The 19,830-nt window shown below is 37.9% G+C and overlaps 1 protein-coding gene across 1 annotated transcript; it reads left to right on the top strand.

Annotated features, from left to right (window-relative positions):
- The first annotated feature begins 7,735 nt into the window (after nucleotides 1-7,735).
- Nucleotides 7,736-19,103, top strand: STEAP1 (STEAP family member 1). The gene is made up of 5 exons (XM_077163245.1): nucleotides 7,736-7,947; nucleotides 11,612-11,723; nucleotides 13,565-14,077; nucleotides 14,674-14,838; nucleotides 17,078-19,103. The coding sequence occupies exons 2-5, from the start codon at nucleotides 11,643-11,645 to the stop codon at nucleotides 17,333-17,335; spliced, it is 1,017 nt and encodes a 338-aa protein (XP_077019360.1). The 5' UTR covers nucleotides 7,736-7,947; nucleotides 11,612-11,642; the 3' UTR covers nucleotides 17,336-19,103.
- Nucleotides 19,104-19,830: the final 727 nt, after the last annotated feature.

The raw sequence follows: 19,830 nt of genomic DNA, 5'->3' as shown, positions 1-19,830 counted from the left end.
GTTAAGCGTTCAGTCTCTACTAAGGCCCAGTAGCAGGCCAAAAGCTGTTTCTCAAAAGGAGAGTAGTTATCTGCAGCAGATGGTAAGGCTTTGCTCCAAAATCCTAAGGGTCTGCATTGTGATTCTCCTATAGGGGCCTGCCAAAGGCTCCAGACAGCATCTCTATTTGCCACTGACACTTCCAGCACCATTGGATCTGCTGGATCATATGGCCCAAGTGGCAGAGCAGCTTGCACAGCAGCCTGGACCTGTCGCAGAGCCTCCTCTTGCTCAGGTCCCCACTCAAAATTAGCAGCTTTTCTGGTTACTCGATAAATGGGCCGGAGTAGTACACCCAAATGAGGAATATGTTGTCGCCAAAATCCAAAAAGACCAACTAGGCATTGTGCCTCTTTTTTGGTTGTGGGAGGGGCCAGATGCAGCAATTTATCCTTCACCTTAGAAGGGATATCTCGACATGCCCCACACCACTGGACACCTAAAAATTTTACTGAGGTGGAAGGCCCCTGTATTTTTGTTGGATTTATCTCCCATCCTCTGACACGCAAATGCCTTACCAGTAAATCTAGAGTAGTTGCTACTTCTTGCTCACTAGGTCCAATCAACATGATATCATCAATATAATGGACCAGTGTGATGTCTTGTGGGAGGGAGAAACGATCAAGGTCTCTGCGAACAAGATTATGACATAGGGCTGGAGAGTTGATATACCCCTGAGGTAAGACAGTGAAAGTATATTGCTGACCTTGCCAGCTGAAAGCAAACTGTTTCTGGTGGTCCTTACTAATAGCTATTGAGAAAAAAGCATTTGCCAGATCAATAGCTGCATACCAGGTACCAGGGGATGTATTAATTTGCTCAAGCAATGATACTACATCTGGAACAGCAGCTGCAATTGGAGTTACCACCTGGTTGAGTTTATGATAATCCACTGTCATTCTCCAAGACCCATCTGTTTTCTGACAGGCCAAATAGGAGAGTTGAACGGGGATGTGGTGGGAATCACCACCCCTGCATCTTTCAAGTCCTTAAGAGTGGCAGTAATCTCTGCAATCCCTCCAGGAATACGGTATTGCTTTTGATTTACTATTTTGCTTGGTAGGGGCAGTTCTAGTGGCTTCCACTTGGCCTTTCCCACCATAATCGCCCTCACTGCACGAGTTAGAGAACCAACGTGGGGATTCTGCCAGTTGCTCAGTATGTCTATGCCAATTATACATTCCGGAACTGGGGAAATAACTACAGGATGGGTCCGGGGGCCCACTGGACCCACTGTGAGACGGACCTGAGCTAAAACTCCATTGATCACCTGGCCTCCATAAGCCCCCACTCTGACTGGTGGTCCAGAGTGACGTTTTGGGTCCCCTGGAATTAATGTCACTTCTGAACCAGTGTCTAATAATCCCCGAAATATCTGATCATTTCCTTTTCCCCAATGCACAGTTACCCTGGTAAAAGGCCGTCGGTCTCCTTGGGGAAGCCTTAGAGGAAGGTTAACAGTATAAATTTGTGGCAGTATAACAGGTTTCTCCCCCATAGGGACCTGGCCTCCCCTTCATTCAAGGGGCTCTGGGTCTGTAAACTGTTTCAAGTCTGGAAATTGATTAAGGGGCCGTGACTCTGTGTTTTTGTAATTCAGGTTAGACTTCTGTTCACTTGACCTAGAACTCTTTTGTTTATACAGCTCCAACAAGAATTTAGTAGACTGCCCTTCTATTGTATTTCTAGGCACCCCATGATTTACTAGCCAATGCCACAAATCTCTGCGTGTCTTATAATTTTGATGACTCCTTTGAGTTTGTTGTGTATTATAATACCCACGTCTACCCTGTCTTTGGTGATTAAGTGCTGCCACCTGGCTTCTGCCAACTCGGGATCATGTCATCCCCATTGTGTTTAAGGATTCCAGCTCAGTGACAGCAGTTTCTACAGTAATATCTGACCTACAGAGAAGTGCAACCATAGAGCTCTTGAGGGATGATGGTGCTAGTCTCACAAATTTATTTCTCACTGTTCTGGTAAAAGGTGCATCCTCTGGACATTCCTGGGGTGTAAGAGCAGGCTTTGCGTGATAAATCCACTCTAACATCCCAATCTCTCTAAGCCTCTGGATCCCCTCATCTACATTATACCAGGGCAGTTCTGGCATTTCAACCTCAGGTAATGTTGGCCACCTTTTGATCCATGTTTCAACCAACCACCCAAACAAGCTGTTAACACCTTTTCTAACTGCTCTAGCTATAACATTGAATGCAGAATCTCTGCTTAGTGGGCCCATATCAATAAATTCAGCCTGATCCAGCCTTATATTCCTCCCACCATTATCCCACACTCTTAAAATCCATTGCCACACATATTCCCCTGATTTCTGTCTATATAAATTGGAAAACTCACACAGTTCTTTTGGAGCATAACGTACCTCCTCATGTGTGATACTTTGTACCTCACCTTTAGGGGCCTGTTGGGACTTTAGTCTAGTTATAGGTCTAGAAGAAATGAGGGGTGGTGGGGGTGGGTCATGAAAAGAATTAGAAATATCTTCCAAGCCATTTGCTTCAGGGCTTTCATTTGCAGTTTCATCTGGTGAAACAGGATTAATAACTCTAGGGCTAATCCCTTCAGGAGGAGGTTGGGTGGCCAATTCCTCAAGGCAGGCTGGAGGTGGGGCGGCTATGTCCTCAGGGCAGACTATTACAGGGTTATCTAAAGAAGGCGCAGCATGGTCTAGGGTTTCAACCTCACCCCCAACATCATTATCAATCCATATGTCACCATCCCATTTTTCAGGGTCCCACTCCTTTCCAATCAATGCCCTCACTTTAACGGCAGACACCATGCAAGACTGAGATTTCAGTTTACGTTGTAAAGTTGCTAATCTAACAATAAGATTCTGAGTCTGATTTTCAGAGATCTCAAGTCTACGGCTACAGGAAATAAAATTTTCCTTCAGGATACTCATAGAAACCTCTACATCTTTCACACGGCACTTAAGCTTCTTGTTTGAAGCCTTAAGCCAATCCCTTTCGCCCTTTAATGTAGACAGTGTATCTAACAACAACCAACCAACATCTCTATAACTCTTATTTCTACAAAACTGTGTAAAGGTGTCAAAAACATTATCCCCCAGAGTCTGGCTTCGTACAAGCTAAACATTAGGAGAATCGAATGATGATATTTTGACTATCTCCTTTGCCAACTCAGTCCATGGATTGGGAGTGTCATTCTGATTACGGGAATCAGAGTCCTTAGTGTCTCTGAGCCCAGTCAGAGTAGAAAACCATTCATAAAAACCCATTTTTAAGATTCTGTTCCTTAAGAACCACTCCTGGTACCAAGATGTATTAGTTAGGTTTCTCAACAGGGAACACTTGCAAATATAAAATTTATGAAAGTGTCTCACGTGACCGTAGGAACGCAGAGTCCAAAATCCACAGGGCAGGCTGTGAAGCCGATGACTCCAATGGATGGCCTGGATGAACTCCACAGGAGAGGCTCACCAGCCAAAGCAGGAATGCAACCTGTCTCCTCTGAGTCCGCCTTAAAAGGCTTCCCATGATTGGATTTAGCATCACTAATTGCAGAAGACACTCCCCTTTGGCTGATTACAAATGGAATCAGCTGTGGATGTAGCTGACGTGATCATGACCTAATCCTATGAAATGTCCTCATTGCAACAGACAGGCCAGCGCTTGCCCAATCAGATGAACAGGTACCACAACTTGGCCAAGTTGACACCTGTCCCTAACCATGACATCACCTTTGCAACAGACAGGTCAGCACTTGCCCAACCAGACAAACAGGTACCACAACTTGGCCAAGTTGACACATAAACGTGACCATGACACCTATATTCAGAATTTAGAATATAGTTTACCTGGGGACAGGGTGGGGATAGGCATTAAGGCTCAAAATGTACAGACAATTTAGATGATGGAAATGTTTGGTAATGGATGGTGGTGGTGGTACCATAACATTGTGAACACAATTAACACCACAGAAAAATATATATCTGAATGTGGTTAAAAGGAGAAATGTTAGGTTGTACATATGGGGAAAGAATTTTAAAAAACATTTGAATATCTGTATTATCTTGATCAAGTTACTTGATTGAGTTGCTTCATCTAGTTTCTACACCTCAATTCACCTACTGGCTGAGGATAATAATAATAAGCATATGGCAAAGACACTGAGAAAATTAAATGAGATACTCTATAAAGCCACCTACAACAGCAATGGCAAATAATGCACATTTCACAAAGTTAGTATCTATTCCTCACTTCTTCCTCTGGAAACTCAAATCTAGGTATTGATGGGCATGGCTCTAACTTCATGAAACAGGGTCAGATACTAAAAATTTTAAGTCCTAATTCTCCCCTCAGTTCCTTAGGTCTGTAGTTCCTCTGACAATGGCATTCCTGGATCCACATCTTTCTGGAGCAGAAAGCAAGAAGAAAGGAATGTGCTAAGAAAGGTGGATAAGAGATTGTTCTCTATAAAATACATACCAAATGATTGTGGCTTACATTCCTGGGCTCCATATTCCTATGCCTTAGCCAGACTTCCTAAGACCCAGGGCCAAAATCACATTCTACAAACATTTATAATGAATTTGTCCATGAAATATCTAATTTACAAGAGATGCAATGATAAAAATGGCAAGGTCTCTGCTTTCTTAGAGATCACAACTAAATGAGGGAAACAGAAACACATATAAAAATCTCTAATACAGGCAGACACTGAAAAGTGCTATAATAGAGTATCAACCATGTTATGGACATGTGAAGAAAGGAGAAATTACCCAGTATAAGTAGCATTGCAAAGGTGGTAAAATCTGTCCTTTCCATCCATATGCTTTTTTCCAAGGTATAACCCCTTCATAACATCCCAGTAAGTCTTCAATATTCTGATATTTCATTCCCCTTGCCATAATATATTCACAGAAAAGGATATAAATATTCATTCAGAGTAAGATGTAAATAACCGGTAAGGCCTAATGTGATACCATTTCCAGAGACTTGTGCCTTTTGATAGATGATTTCAGATTTAAAGCCAACAATACATATTATCGTAGAATTCTGAGCATTACTGAGTAGTATTTGGGGCAGAGATGGATCTGCAAGCCTCGGAATAAATTACCTATTCTTTAAATCCACTTGAACAGATGCTGACTGTTGATTCTGTCAGTGAATGAACAATGTAGGTCTTTGGATTAGGAGAAACTGTATGGAAGTTTTTAAATTCCCAGACCCAAATCTAGAACTCCCATTTCCGCCCTACCACTTTTACACACAAAGTGGCCAAAGTGACCTTGCTTGCACTAATGAAGAGAATTCATCATATGAGGCTAATGGAATCAGAAAATTTGGCCAGTAGGGCTTTACCATGTCTGTGCTAAAATAATCATTTTGACAACAGATTCCTCTATGAACTTTAAGTCACTTTTGACTTACCGAAAAATTACAATCTGGCCATTCTTACTAAACATAGTAAGAGGCAATCAAATAGGGTTGTCATTTGAATCACCGTTCCCTTAAGTGACAGTTTTATTTCCAAAGGAGAAAAATTTAACAAAATATCGTTCTTGTCATCCACTTACAATTTACTGTCTATTCCTCACTGTGCTTACCTCTAATTGCGTGATTTTTTTTTTAAATCTTTCACATCACTACACTGCATTTCATTCTGAAGATCAAGATCAGACTGCTGATTAGTCGGATAAAAGTACTCAGGGATTCTAAGTTATTACATTTTCCCCCACAACATCTTAGTTTGAAATCACTAGTTCATATTTTATTCCAAATACTTTAAAGAACTGTTTTGTTAATATGTTGTCTTACTGTAGTATCAGTTTATTACAAAATATTCTGAATAATCAAAATTTGTTTGTAACTCACAGCTGAATTCCCATTTTTAAAAACTCTAGTTCTTATGAGTCATACCAAAACCAGCAATTTGCTTTTCGTCATTTGCAATACCATAATGTTGTTTTCCACAAGTCACACTGGTTTTGAAAGTATGTTCTAGATATGCTGACTCAGACACCTCTCAGATACTTTTGATTTCTATTTCTCAAAAAAAAATCTTTATTTTTGTCCCAAATCACAGGTTAACTGTATTAAAAAAGAACTGCAGAAATTTCATCTATAATACAAACTCCTGGCAACTCAACATAAATTCCTTAGTAACATATTTTTCTTACCCAGTTTCATGTTGCTTTCATAATAATTACAATCTTATTCGTAAACACTTCAAATTTTTCCATCATTTTTCTTGGGAACAGATTATATTTATTTATCACACTAAAATATTGAACAAAAAACGTTCATAAATTATAAATTGATTATAATTATATTTTTATAAATTATATAAATTATAATTATAAATTGAAATTGTATTTATAATTATAAATTGAAATTATTTATATATTGATATAATTATAAAATGAAAATATTTGTGACTTGATTTTAAATATTTTAGTTAGAAGAAGCAAGGCAGGTTTAAATGAGGCTTGCTATAATTATCCCATTTATATTAATATGATAATAACATCATTGTCCCTTTCATATGGAAAACAGATTATGAGAATGGGAATGACCTTGGCCAAATCTTCAGGTATGAAAACATACTGCTTTGTTTGTTCATTTAAGACCCATAATTTTTAACATTCAACAATTCTTAAACACATTCAACAATCTGCCTTAATCATTTATAGTCTGTATTATGAAAACAGGTTTTCTCTAAAACTTAAATTAGTTTCAGTAGAAATAAAAAGGTGTAAGATTGTATTTCTACCACAAGGTGTCAGTCCATGGTAATTTAATCTTCAAGGGATCTGCCATTACTCTGGAAAGTTAATGACTACAAAATATATATATATTATTAACATTTTATATATATATATTAAACACGAAAAGTCTTAGGCACCCTAGGTACCAGTAGCGGACAATCATGGAAAATGCTTGAACACTTATTTTCTTTTGCATTTTCTAATCAGACTAGTCTTGCAAATGCACACGGAATCTTCAGATGTTACAATTCATATCGCAGCCTTTCTGCTCTGAGGCTGTGTCCATCTCAGAGGAGCAAATTCCCTTGTCAGCGTTCTCTTTCTTCCCCGCACATCTCCCTCATATTTTAAAAACAACCTAGAACTTTTCAATATTGACAGTGCTTTAGGTTTGAAATACTTGATTGGGCTCAGAGATGATTGCTGCACGGAATATCTCCGGTGAGGAAGGGAAGGAGTAAACCAGAGTTTAAGGACTTTTTAAGGTAGGGGACAGAGTTTGCGAGATGTAGTGTACAAAATTTGGACAGTTGAAAAGGCAAACCAGCGACTCAAAGATTCAGATTTCGATTTCTCAACTGTAAAACCCACTTCATAAACTTGTGAGGTTCCAAATGAACTCATCTCTGGAGCAGTGGTGTAAGTTCTAAAGTAGTCCTTCTCAAAGTGTGATCTGGGAATGCTCCAGCATCATCTAGGAACTGAGAAATGCAGAATCTCAGGCCCCTCTTAGGGCCTGTGAAGCAGAAACTCGGGACAGGGCCCAGCAACCTGGCCTCCAGCTGACTTCTGACACACGCCGAAGTCTGAGAACCACTCCTCCTACAGAATTGTACAAATGTTGGCTATTTGACAGGTTAACGAAAAGGCGTGGGAGGGCGCTGAGCTGACCTCACGCTGAAGGCAGCGCTATTTTTAAGGAAACGGGGAGGGGCCAGCTTGATGAAGTGGAGAAACCCTAGGCTCGGCCTCTCAGGCCTCCAAAGCCCGTTTGTCCCCTGAGGCAGCCCGAGCAGGAGCCGGGCGGACGCTGGGCGCAGGCAGGTGGCGCTGCCCGCGAGGGGGGACTCCGCGCTGGGGAGGCTCGGGCGCCGCGTGGAACTGGCTCCTCCTGGCAGCTGCTGCGGCCCCAATTGACCGTCAAGGCACGCCGAGGACGGGTGAGTCTCGTAAATGGTTCGCCCTCGCGGGTTTCTCCCGCCTTCGCGCTACCCTGCGCGGCCCCGGCGCGGGCTCCTGGTCTCCAACCCGTGCAGCCTGCCTGGGACTGGGACGAGCGCGGCTCAAGTCACCTCTTATCCCAGCTACCCCGGAGCTGCCTTGAGCCGAGCACTCCGTGGAGCACAGAACTCGGTTGTGGCCGGGTTTGAGGCTGGGAGCTAGTGACTCATAAGGAAGCCTTTTCGTTGGTGGATTAGGGGATATCAGGGGTTGTTTGTCCTCAGGTTGGGTTCTGATGGTAAATTTTCCAGCTTGGCAAAGTCGTATCGTACTGATAAATGATTAGTTCATAGTTCTTAAAATCGTACAGCTTGGTCTTTGGGTTTCCTAGTAACAAGAAACTTTCATTTAAGTCTTTGGAACTTTGGTACACTTTCAGGATCTGCGTGGGGTCCAGATTTCCTCCAAATAGTCAATCAAGGCTTTAAATATTTCATGGACCGAATTCACTGGAAGGGTTTGTAGGCATAAAATGAACACTTTTAAATCCCTTACTTGTTCTTTTTGTAAAATAAAAAAAGGAAGGAAGGAAGGGAGGGAAGGAGGGAGGGAGGGAGGGAGGGAGGGAGGGAGGGAGGAAGGAAGGAAGGAAGGATCCCATCCACATCCTGACATTTAATAGAAGATCATTCATTTTTGCAAGAATATTAAGCAGAATTGGGGAGCAAGGGTTAAAAAAAATAGCACAGTGAAGAAAAACTCCCCCCCCTCCCCCAAATATAGTTTAAAATGTTTTGGTAAAGCAACTGTGCACTTGAAAGTATAAAAGGTTTGGAAATGCAATGCACCTCACAATGTATCCCAGTCATTCGGTTTCCTCGTATTCTAAACTCTTGGACATAAACATGAGTCAGTTGGACTGTGTCAATATTTAGCAGGAATACCGGACCAACCATCCCACTACAGCAAAACGGAACATCAGAAATATACTTGACTTTTTAATGGGGAGTTAAAATTAGAGAACTTCAAGTCAAATTTTGCAGTTCCTAAGCTCCAAACACTGAGCTTTTTCCTGCTACATTTCTTCATGAAAAGAGTTTACTGTAGAACTTAAAATATGTATTTGATTAATGTGTGATGAAGCAAACATATTTTATTTGTCTGATATTTTATTACCTGGCTTCTGGGCGCAAAGTTGACTGTGGGCTTCAGAGTCAACATGCTCCCTCACAGCCCCAGCCTTCTCCCTGGCATTTCTCTTCCCAGAGGAAAGGCGGGGAGCTTCTCCAGGGCCACACTGGCTTTCCAGCCAGCTTCTGTCCATAGTGGCCCTCAGTCAGCGAGCACTGCTAACTTGGTAGATACCCCAGAACTAGATCTTGAAGAAAGCCTCTCAGCCTTTTTCTCTGCCTTCCTTTCTATACCACCATCTGTCTATAAACTTGATCTTCCTGTAGGAGTTATTGCACTGGCATGCAGTTACTTGTTAAAATGTCTGCCTTTCTCCTAGATTGGGACGTTTTTCAGAATGGAGGCTCCATCTCATTTTACTTTATATTCCAACTGCCTGGCGTTGTTGTGCACAATGCGTTTAACGAATTCATAGTTGACTGAATATTTTGTTCTTGCATATGAACATCTTTGACATCCTGCAACTCATAGAATTAAAATATCAGCTAAGACATAGTGAGTTATTTGTTGTGATTTGATTATTGTAGATGAAACTTCTATTCCTAGCCTCTGAGCTACTCTCTCTATAACATTGTATAAAATCACCAAATGAATTGGAATAATGCTTCTTGAGGAAAGGGACCATAGCTCCTCAGGGGCAGGTATAGTCTCTTTCTTCCTTGATGTCTTACATGGTGTGGGGTTCATAATTATGTGACAATTGGCATATGCTTTAGTCAGAATTCTTTCAGTACCAATGATGAATACCCAAGTCTAGCTTAAGCAAAAAAAGGGGGCATGTATTGGCTTGTGTAACTGAGGAATTCAAAATCTGGTCTCAGAGACTCTAAATACTCAAAGTATGCCACCAGGGCTCTTCTGTGTCTTCCTCCATTTCTTGGCTCTGCTTCTCTGTTTTGGTTGTCCCCTCTTCTAATGAAAGTATCTTCCCCCTTACAGGGTAGGGAAAGAGAAACAAAGAAGGATCATATCATCCCAACCTAACAAACTCTAAAAGACATCTTTTCTCTCCCACTTCCATATATAAATATCAGAGAAGGACTCTAATTGGCTCAACTTGGATTGTTGGCTTGTGTGCCCATCTCTAAGACAACCGGTGTGATCAGAGGAATAGGAAACTGTGATTGACCAATTGTATTGCCCACTTCTGTGGTCAGAAGATGGGTGTCACTGTAATTGGCAGCCTCACCACATTGAATGGAATGGAGGAGAGGCGTTTCCCCAAATCAGGAAGGTGTTTTAAGTTAGGAAAACAAAGGTGGAAAATAATGTGGGCAGGCCAAAACAACAAATATACTCAGCATGAATGTCCTGAAAATTTGAAATAAATATCTGAAAAATGTTCTAAGAGCACCTCAGCAAATGAAAATGTTGGTATTATGTAAAGTGGGGCCTCTATTTATTCTTTGTGGAGAGTAAACCTTTAAAGGTTAGAAAATGTTGTAAGTATTTTACAACTCTTCCTGCAGACAGGTTTCCACTTAATAAAGTATTACAGGTGATCTAAAATTGAGAAATATTTGAAATGTTTTCTGCCAATCAAATGCTTGAATATCCAATCTGGTGTTTTTATTGAATTTCATAAAGTACAAATTGGAGACATATTCTTCTAGAAATAAATTTAGAACTAATAGAAAGAATGAATATTATAGTGACATTGTATGTTTTCCTTTCTGAAAAAAAAAATGCTACATTAAACCTGAATGAAGATCTGTGAAGAGTGTTATGGAAAAGATTCCTTTCGTGGGTAAGACATATGACAAAATAATTTTCTACAGGGTTGACCAGGATAGGGAGCATGTCGATGACTGAAGACAACTCAACAACCCCTCTGAAACGTACTCATTGTTCCGGATTTACCACAGAGAAGAGTACATGCCTCCAAAAAAAGAATGGCACTCTGAAAATATGACCTTTTTGGTACTTCATGGCACTATCAGGATTAATCCTACCCACAGGGTCCATTCTGTTCATTGAATGGAACTCAATTAATTATTGAGTTCAGTAATTAAAAATCAACTAATTATTGTTTCAGATTCCGGTGCCAACCACAAAAGACTATTAAACACATAACTTCCTGAAGTATAATATATATCAGCTACCTCCAGCCACCACTGATAACATTATTACTCGAAAAAAAAAAGAAAAGACATTCCTAATTCTCTTTACTTGTGGGAGACGGGAGTTGGCTTTTCTCTAGGAGTACCTGGAGTTAAATTCTAGCAGCATTTGACCCTTTGAATTCTTATTGACATCTCAGTCATTCATTGCCCAGATAAACAAAGAAGAGCAAATACTATTGCAAAGCGCACTGGTTTGAGATTCTTCCAGCTAATAACATGAGGTTAAATGTGGAAATCAGTCATTATCTTGATCTGCCACTCTTAAATGAAGAAATTTTCCATATTGTCCCATCAAATGTTAATAGCATTAATATAATGGACTTAAAGAAGATTATTTTTATTTTCATAGGCAGCTGAAGCCATAACATCTGGGAGAATTAATGGAGAACAGAAAAGATATCACAAATCAAGATGAACTCTGGAAAATGAAACCTGGGAGAAACGTAGAAGATGATCATTTGGTAAAATAATTACTAAATAAAACCTGGAAACATAATTCAAATGCCATTTTATATTTCCTAGTGTTATAAAAGTGATTTTCAGCCCGGTGTGCTGTTATTTTCACTCTGATTCCTATCACTGCTACTGTGATGGGCGAGGGGCAGTGTGGTATGTGAGAGGTTCTAGATGAATGGCCTTGAATAAGTCACTGAAAATCCTGGGTTTTGGTTTAATATATAAAGTGAGTGAGTTGGACCAGATGATTTCCAAGTCTCTTCCAATTCTTTCTAACATTCTATCGTTCTAAGTTTAAATAAAGAAAAAAGGCATCACTATTCATACAACAGAAGCACAGTTTTTCCCATAGGCACCATGGCATCTTACCAAGAGAAGAGATCATCAAGCAACTTGATGATTCACTCTAACCAAACAAATTCATTTATGGAATAAGAATCATCTGTCCCACTTTTGCCCTCCCTCAGGATTAAAGGTTTCTTTGTGCATTATTTATTGCAAAGTGGTGAAAAATTTTTTATACCAAATTCTTTACTTCTAACTCTTTACTTCTCTACAACATCTCAACAGTGGTTTTAACAGAAATTGTTTATTTTAATTATCTTATTAGGAAAATTAAGAAGTTACAAGCACATACTCTAAAAAATAAGTATGTATAAAATAAAACCACTTTCACTTTTAAAGTTTACTGTATTACTTGCTGTTGCATAATTCTTCACCCTTCATCAAAAAATTTATCTCAGTTGATTATAGCCTATTTTCCCAAGCAGAAGTGGCCAAAGCTATATCATGGTCATCAACTCCCTTTTAAATAGTTATTGGAAAAAGCACTGGTTGTAACAGTGATTTATTCAAATTCAGATGGCAAGACAGACCATTTTTAAGCACACAAAAAAGAAAGCTATATGAATTAAAGTTACTGTGCATAAAATGAGATGAACAAGATAGTCACTAATATCATTTCAAGCATTAAAATGTTATGATTCCACTTATAGAGCTCTAAGAAGTCAGGAATACATATTGATTAAGAAAGTAGATGTAGTCATCAAGTAATGCAAGATGAAACACTCTGATATGACATCTCTTTTTTAAAGTTATGTTTTTATTTTTTGGTGTATCAGTCAGTTGGGGAAATGACAGATTAATGCAACCTTCTTTTGAATTGTTGACTATCTAGAAATGCAATCAGAAGAAGTATAACTTTCTCAGAAAATAGATTATTCCCGTGAAATTTGACTACTTATGTGGCCTTTGTGCCTCCTAATAGAATTTCTGTCAATACTTATACAGATAAATAATATAAAATCAAAGTACAAGACTATATGATGGAAATTACATATTTATATCTAAGGGTAATGACTATATTATTCCTGATCTTTTCTGCTTGAATTAATGAAGAAATCACTCTTCAAAGCTTTAAGGAGAGTTGTCCAGTACCAACAAAAATACCATTAAACAAACACAGCTGTTACAACCTAAAAGTTTAATTATTTTTACCAAAGACTTATTTTCTGTTTTGGTTTCCTGTTGCATCATTCTATTCTTTCATGCCTTCAAAATAGAAGCACAGTGGTGTACGTTGCATTGGAGGTATCTGAAGCATGTACTTCTTTTGTCTTAAAGAAAAATGAACAGAAATTATCAGAGAACCCCAACTAGCTAATTGCACCTTTTGTCAGTGCTACATGGCCTATGCCGTCTTCTAACCAGTACCCAAAAACAAGATTCTGAGTGCCCTTCTTCACTGATAAGTACAATGATTGAGCAATAAATAATTATTTTATTTTTAAAAGCTCCATTGTTTCGCTCAATTGTGTTTTAAGATTTCTTTTTCTTTCCTTCATAGAATAAGGACTCAGGGGAGACCAGCATGCTGAAAAGACCTGTGCTTTTGCATTTGCACCAAGCAGCCCATTTTGATGAATTTGATTGTCCCTCAGAACTTAAGCACAAACAAGAACTCTTTCCAAAATGGCGTTTGCCAATTAAAATAGCTTCCATCATATCATCTCTGACTTTTCTCTATACTCTTTTGAGGGAAATAATTCACCCTCTTGTGACTTCCCATCAACAATATTTTTACAGAATTCCAATTCTAGTCATCAACAAAGTGTTGCCCATGGTTTCCATCACACTCTTGGCATTGGTTTATTTGCCAGGTGTGATAGCAGCAATAGTACAGCTTCGTAATGGGACCAAGTATAAGATATTTCCGCATTGGCTGGACAAATGGTTGTTAACAAGAAAGCAGTTTGGGCTGCTCAGTTTCTTTTTTGCTGTACTGCATGCAGTTTATAGTTTGTCCTATCCAATGAGAAGATCCTACAGATACAAGTTGCTAAACTGGGCATACCAACAGGTAAGATGACAATTTTGAAAATACCACTAAATAAAAAGTCTACATTGCCTAACAAATTAGTCCTTTCTTATTTCAATATCAATCTCTCAAACCCCTGTTGAAAATCTATGTTGAGAAAGTAATGTGTGCCTTCAAAATTTCATTAAAAACTCTTCACTGGGGCTTGGTTTCACAGTTTTCCACTAAAGACTTTTTTTAAGTTTAAAATATTAAAGTACCAACTTTAACATAAACAAATGTTTTATTCATGGCCAGGTCTACATTTTAATCTTCTGCCACCTTTACAAGATACTTTTCAATACTAATTTTACTGTTTTCTGCTTCTTTATCATATATGCATGTACATTACAATTCTAACCAAGAAAACCAGCAAATAATTATGATAAAATTAATTAAACTTTAGATAAATGCTACATTCAGGGAAAGAAGGTAGTAGCTCTTATTTCACTTCTCTTAGAAGAAGGCAAAGATAGAAGTCATAAATTTGTGCAGGCACCTACTTATTAGGGCCTCCATAGTAGATGGAGGGAACATAGGAGATTAATGTGCAGGAAACAAGTGTTGCTTGTATTCCGTCTTTTCTCTTTCACCTATAGGTCCAACAAAATAAAGAAGATGCTTGGATTGAACATGATGTTTGGAGAATGGAAATTTATGTGTCTCTGGGAATTGTGGGACTTGCGATACTAACTCTGTTGGCTATTACATCTATTCCATCTGTGAGCAACTCTTTGACATGGAGAGAATTTCACTATATTCAGGTAATGATATGTAAAAGGGCCCTCAGAGAGGAAAGTATCTTTCTGTGCTTATTTATCTGCAGTATATTGACTTTACCCCTTAAAAAAAATAGCAAATGTTTTCTGATAGCAAAAGATCCCACACTTCTTCTAACTAATAATTTGATCTGCTGTCTTTTTCCTTATTGCTTCTAAAACAGAAGAGTTTTCTAGACATAAATAAAAGGATTATTTTTATTCAAAGAAAAATATTCCTTCTAACATTTGAAACTTGTTATGCAATATTTGCAGTCCCCTAATAACTACAAATGCACAATTATGGAATCCAATAACCATGTTTGTTGGATGGATAATAAAAAATCTCCTTGTAAATTAGACAGCTTTCTATCTGGAAAAAAATATCTGTTCTTGAAATATGAAGTTTTAGCCACCCAAGGCACTCTAAAACCTAATGTGAAAGCCTTCTTTCATCACGTTATATTTTATATAGCTTACTCACTTGAAGTTTCTAGATATTCTTGGAATTCAAAAACAATATTGGATTTGCTAAAGTCAATCTCCTTGTGGTCGATTACATACTATGGAAGCAACCTGCCAGAATTCACAAGGTGATCCAAGTATAACAAGATTCAAAGGACTAAATTTAATTATACTCATCACTGCCAAGATTTTTAATTACAAAGATTTAGCTTTTATGAGTGGACGTCTTTGGAAAGTCCCACAAAGGCAGACATTTCCCACTATCCATTCTACATGCCACACAAATAGTTCAAAAGACACTTTTTCAGAAAATCTGATTAAGCTGGAAAGTGTGTCTCCACTGAAGTTATCCCTACACAGTTTAGACACGTGCCACATTCTCTAAAGACACTATTTGCTGATTTTGCAGGTTCAGCCTGATAGCCACTAGAATTCCTTCTTTCTCATGAGATGCTTTCTTCTTACCTTGCTCTTCCAGTCACACATGTTTACCACCACTTGAAAGATTTAATGAGGAGTTCCAGCACTGCATCTTGACAACTGAGTCCATTCACCTACGTGCACAATAACTAGCACATAATAGGTATATAACACACATGTGGTAAAATTAATTTTCAACCCAATCCGTGCATTTTCAATTACTAATACAAAAACTTTTCATTTAGAATCTAAGAATGGGTCACACTATGATTTTGCAGATTCCTATCTGAAAATCTATATGTAATTATTTGATTATATTCATTAGTACTTAAGAATACTGCTGAATAATTGTGATTTGAATTTATTCTGGCAGGCTAGTGACTGTTTCCAAGAAAGAGAATAGATGTCAAAAGTCATCCAGAATATATTACATTGTCAAAATGTCATAAAATTACAGAGGTGCTGTTTTTAAGCCAGTTTATCTGTATAGTGCCAGGCACCCCAAATATGTCTTCCCACATCCAGATCTCTCTATTTTGTTCAAACATTTAGATATCTGTTGGCATTTTTCTATTTTCTGGGTCATTTCATTTTTCCTTAACATAGGCCAATGTTTCTTACTTTACTACTCATTTGCCAAAATCACAGTCATCTACTTAGTTAGCTACCTTCACAGTTAATAAAAGGTCGCTACAGCCAGATTGATTTCTGCAGTGATCTTCAGGCAATCCAACAAACACTTATTGAGCGCCTACAGGCTAAGTTTAGGAAATTCTCAACCTTCTTCCTTTCATTCTCAGCGATTAATAACCCATGTCCTTCCTTTCTCCACCACCTTGCTCATTTCACTTATGACATCTATTTTACTTTGTGCTTTGAATCTTGCTCATTTGCCTTAATTCTGCCTATGAGGAGACATCTAAAGTCTAAGATGTGCAGATCATTGTTGCTTCTTCAAGGATCCTCCTATGAGTAAGACAGTCCCTGACTTTAGATGTCTCCTCATAGGCAGAATTAAGGCAAATGAGCAAGATTCAAAGCACAAAGTAAAATAGATGTCATAAGTGAAATGAGCAAGGTGGTGGAAAAAAGGAAGGACATGGGTTATTAATCGCTGAGATCTAAAGGAAAAAGGTTGAGAATTTCCTAAACTTAGCCTGTAGACAAGGAGCATATGAGGTGGGGACATGTAAAAAGAATAAATGAGAAAGAACATTATTGATAAGTGTGATAGGAAAACAACCACAGATGAATAAGGGGCTCCCCAAGCAACAGAACAGATCCAGATGCGGCAGGGTGGAATAAACTCTTTTTGAACCAAACTACGACAAATTAATTTTTTTCTCTTTTTCTTTTGCAGAGCAAACTAGGAATTGTTTCCCTTCTATTGGGCACAATACATGCATTGATTTTTGCCTGGAATAAATGGGTAGATATAAAACAATTTGTGTGGTATACACCTCCAACTTTTATGATAGCAGTTTTCCTTCCAACTGTGGTCCTGATATGTAAAGCCATACTATTCCTGCCATGCTTCAGGAGAAAGATACTGAAGATTAGACATGGTTGGGAAGATGTCACCAAAATTCATAAAACTGAGATGTCTTCCCAGTTGTAGAACTACTATTAAGTACATTTTTCAATATTTGATACATTTTATCATGAAATATTTCAAATTTGAATTTGTTTAATAAAATACCATTTGAGGATCTTAATTTATCTCTTTGTTTATGAGTGATGAGATTGAAATATATATAGTCAATATTGAGTCAAAGAAATTAAAATAAAATCCTAATCTCTAGCATATTTTCTCTAGCCAAGCGTAACAACACAGTCTCACCTGATTTATCCAATGCCAAGGCATTATAAATTATGAAAATCCTTGAAGTACAAGTCGTTGCTACCCATTACACAAGATATCCTGGGCCATGAAAAAAATGTATTATCTGAATCTACCATACAAATATATCCAGTATTTATGATTGTTGCTAAAGAAATTTCATTTTCCTGTAACAAAGTTTTATTCATGGGAACACCTGTCTCAAAAAACACACAGACTGTGTCTACACAAGTAAAGCAACACAGTACGATCAAATACAGACAAAATAAAATTCAGGCTATCAAGGAGAAAAAAGTAAGTTCAATTGTTTCTGTCTGTATAAAACTCAGATGAACTTTAATGCATTAGAGAAAGTATATCCTCAACTATTTCCTAAAAGAGCAAATGCTACACTGGCTATAATAATTTGCAAAAAGCAGCCACAAACTTTATCTTTTATATAGATAAGCCATTTATGACTTTTTATGAAGGGCAGTAGAGTTAATGCTAATGGTGCTAACTAAAAAGAATAATTAATACATTCATTGAGTAAAGTCTACTTTTTATTAATTTTTTGTTCTGTTATGAAGGACAACTCATTAGCATCATTTAAGTCAGGTGTTCCTATGATAACTGCTATGAGAAAATTTAAGTAAGACTTGTGTCCTCAGAAAATTAGCACATAGCATATTTGTTAATTCAAACATTTCCCTTTATTGATGAGAAAAAAGACATTGTGAATATAATAAAATATAGATCCAGATCAAACAGAAAATATTAGAATAGATGAAAGTAAAATAGAATCATAATTATGAATTTGATCATTGAACTCTTCTGTTATTCCTTAGCCTTTAATAATAACATAAGATTGACATACATAAATACAAATATATTTCTGTAATATATATTCTTCAAGTATATGTGTATATGTATCTTTGTTCTTCATATATACATGCAAATGTACACACATGCATGCTCTTCATATATATGTATATGTGCTGGTTTGAAAGGACTTATGTACCCTAGAAAAGCTATGTTTTAATCCTAATCCCATTTTGTAAAGACAGCTATTTCTTCTAATCCTTTTTCAGTACTGTTATGTTGGAAACTTTACTTAGATTATCTCCATGGAGATGTGACTCAATAAAGTGTGGGTATTAAACTTGATGAGGTGGAGACATGTCTCCATCCATTCCAGGTGGGTCTTGATTACTTTACTGGAATCCTTTAAAAGAGGAAGCATTTTGGAGAAGGCTTCAGAATGACATAGCCGTGAGAAGCAGAGAGTCCACCAGCCAGCAACCTTTGGAGATGAAGGAGAAAGCCCCCAGGGGAGCTTCGTGAAACAAGAAGCCAAGAGAGAAAGCTAGCAGACTGTCGCTATATTCACTATGTGCCTTCCCAATTGAGAGAAAAATGCTAAATGTCATCAGCCTTCTGGAACCAAGGTATCTTTTCCTGGATGCCTTAGCTTGGACATTTCTATAGACTTGCTTTAATTGGGACATTTTCTCGGCCTTAGAACTGTAAACTAGCAACTTATTAAATTCCCCTTTTTTAAAAACCATTCTGTTTCTGATATATTGCATTCCAGCAGCCAGCAAACTAGAACAACATATTTGAGAATATATCTATGAAGAGTAAGTATAAATCAATAGAAAGAGAGAGAGAGAATTCAATGTATCTTTTACTAGAAACATACCTTCACAGGCAAAACACAATGATATATTTCTGAACGTATTTCCAGACATATTTCTCTTGTCACAAGAGAAATAATATAAATTATTGCACCCTCCTCATTTTCCTATTTCCACCTTGTTGCTCCTTAGACTGCTTATTTATTTCTTGTCACAAGAGAAATAATATAAATAATGGATAAAAGCTTGGATTCTTGGGTCAGAGGGACCTGGAATTGACTCAGTGTCAACTGTTACAAGCTTACTATCCTGAGAAAGTTATTTAACTTCCCTGTGCGTCACCTTTATTAGCACTAAAATGAAGAGAAAAATACAGATTATCCCATAGGTTGTTGTGGGAGAACCCATGTGAAGTTCTTAGCACAATGCCTGGCATACAGTAAGTGTCCAATAAATATTAACTCAAAGCATCATCACCATCATCAGTATTTGCAAAGAAGGGCTTATAATGTAACAGAAGCCTCATCTTCAGTCTCATATGTAGAGCAGGGAGGTTATATTAACCAGGAGTGAAGTCCTCCCATTAGCTAACATCTTGCTGCATTTCACATGAGCCTAAGGGAGCCATCACCAGCCGCTCAGTCAAAGACAGAGGAA

This window comes from Tamandua tetradactyla, chromosome 1 (assembly GCF_023851605.1).
Source record: "Tamandua tetradactyla isolate mTamTet1 chromosome 1, mTamTet1.pri, whole genome shotgun sequence".
NCBI classification, from domain to species: Eukaryota; Metazoa; Chordata; class Mammalia; order Pilosa; family Myrmecophagidae; genus Tamandua; species Tamandua tetradactyla.
Note: the sequence above shows the minus strand (reverse complement) of the source record. Positions and strands in the feature narration are given on the sequence as shown.

Bases quoted from the DNA above. Each gene is read 5' to 3' on its own strand.
- STEAP1 (XM_077163245.1), top strand. From the start codon at position 11,643: ATGGAGAACAGAAAAGATATCACAAATCAAGATGAACTCTGGAAAATG. The intron at 11,724-13,564 runs GTAAAATAATTA...TTTCCTTCATAG, and splicing joins ACGTAGAAGATGATCATTTG to AATAAGGACTCAGGGGAGAC. The intron at 14,839-17,077 runs GTAATGATATGT...TTTCTTTTGCAG, and splicing joins GAGAATTTCACTATATTCAG to AGCAAACTAGGAATTGTTTC.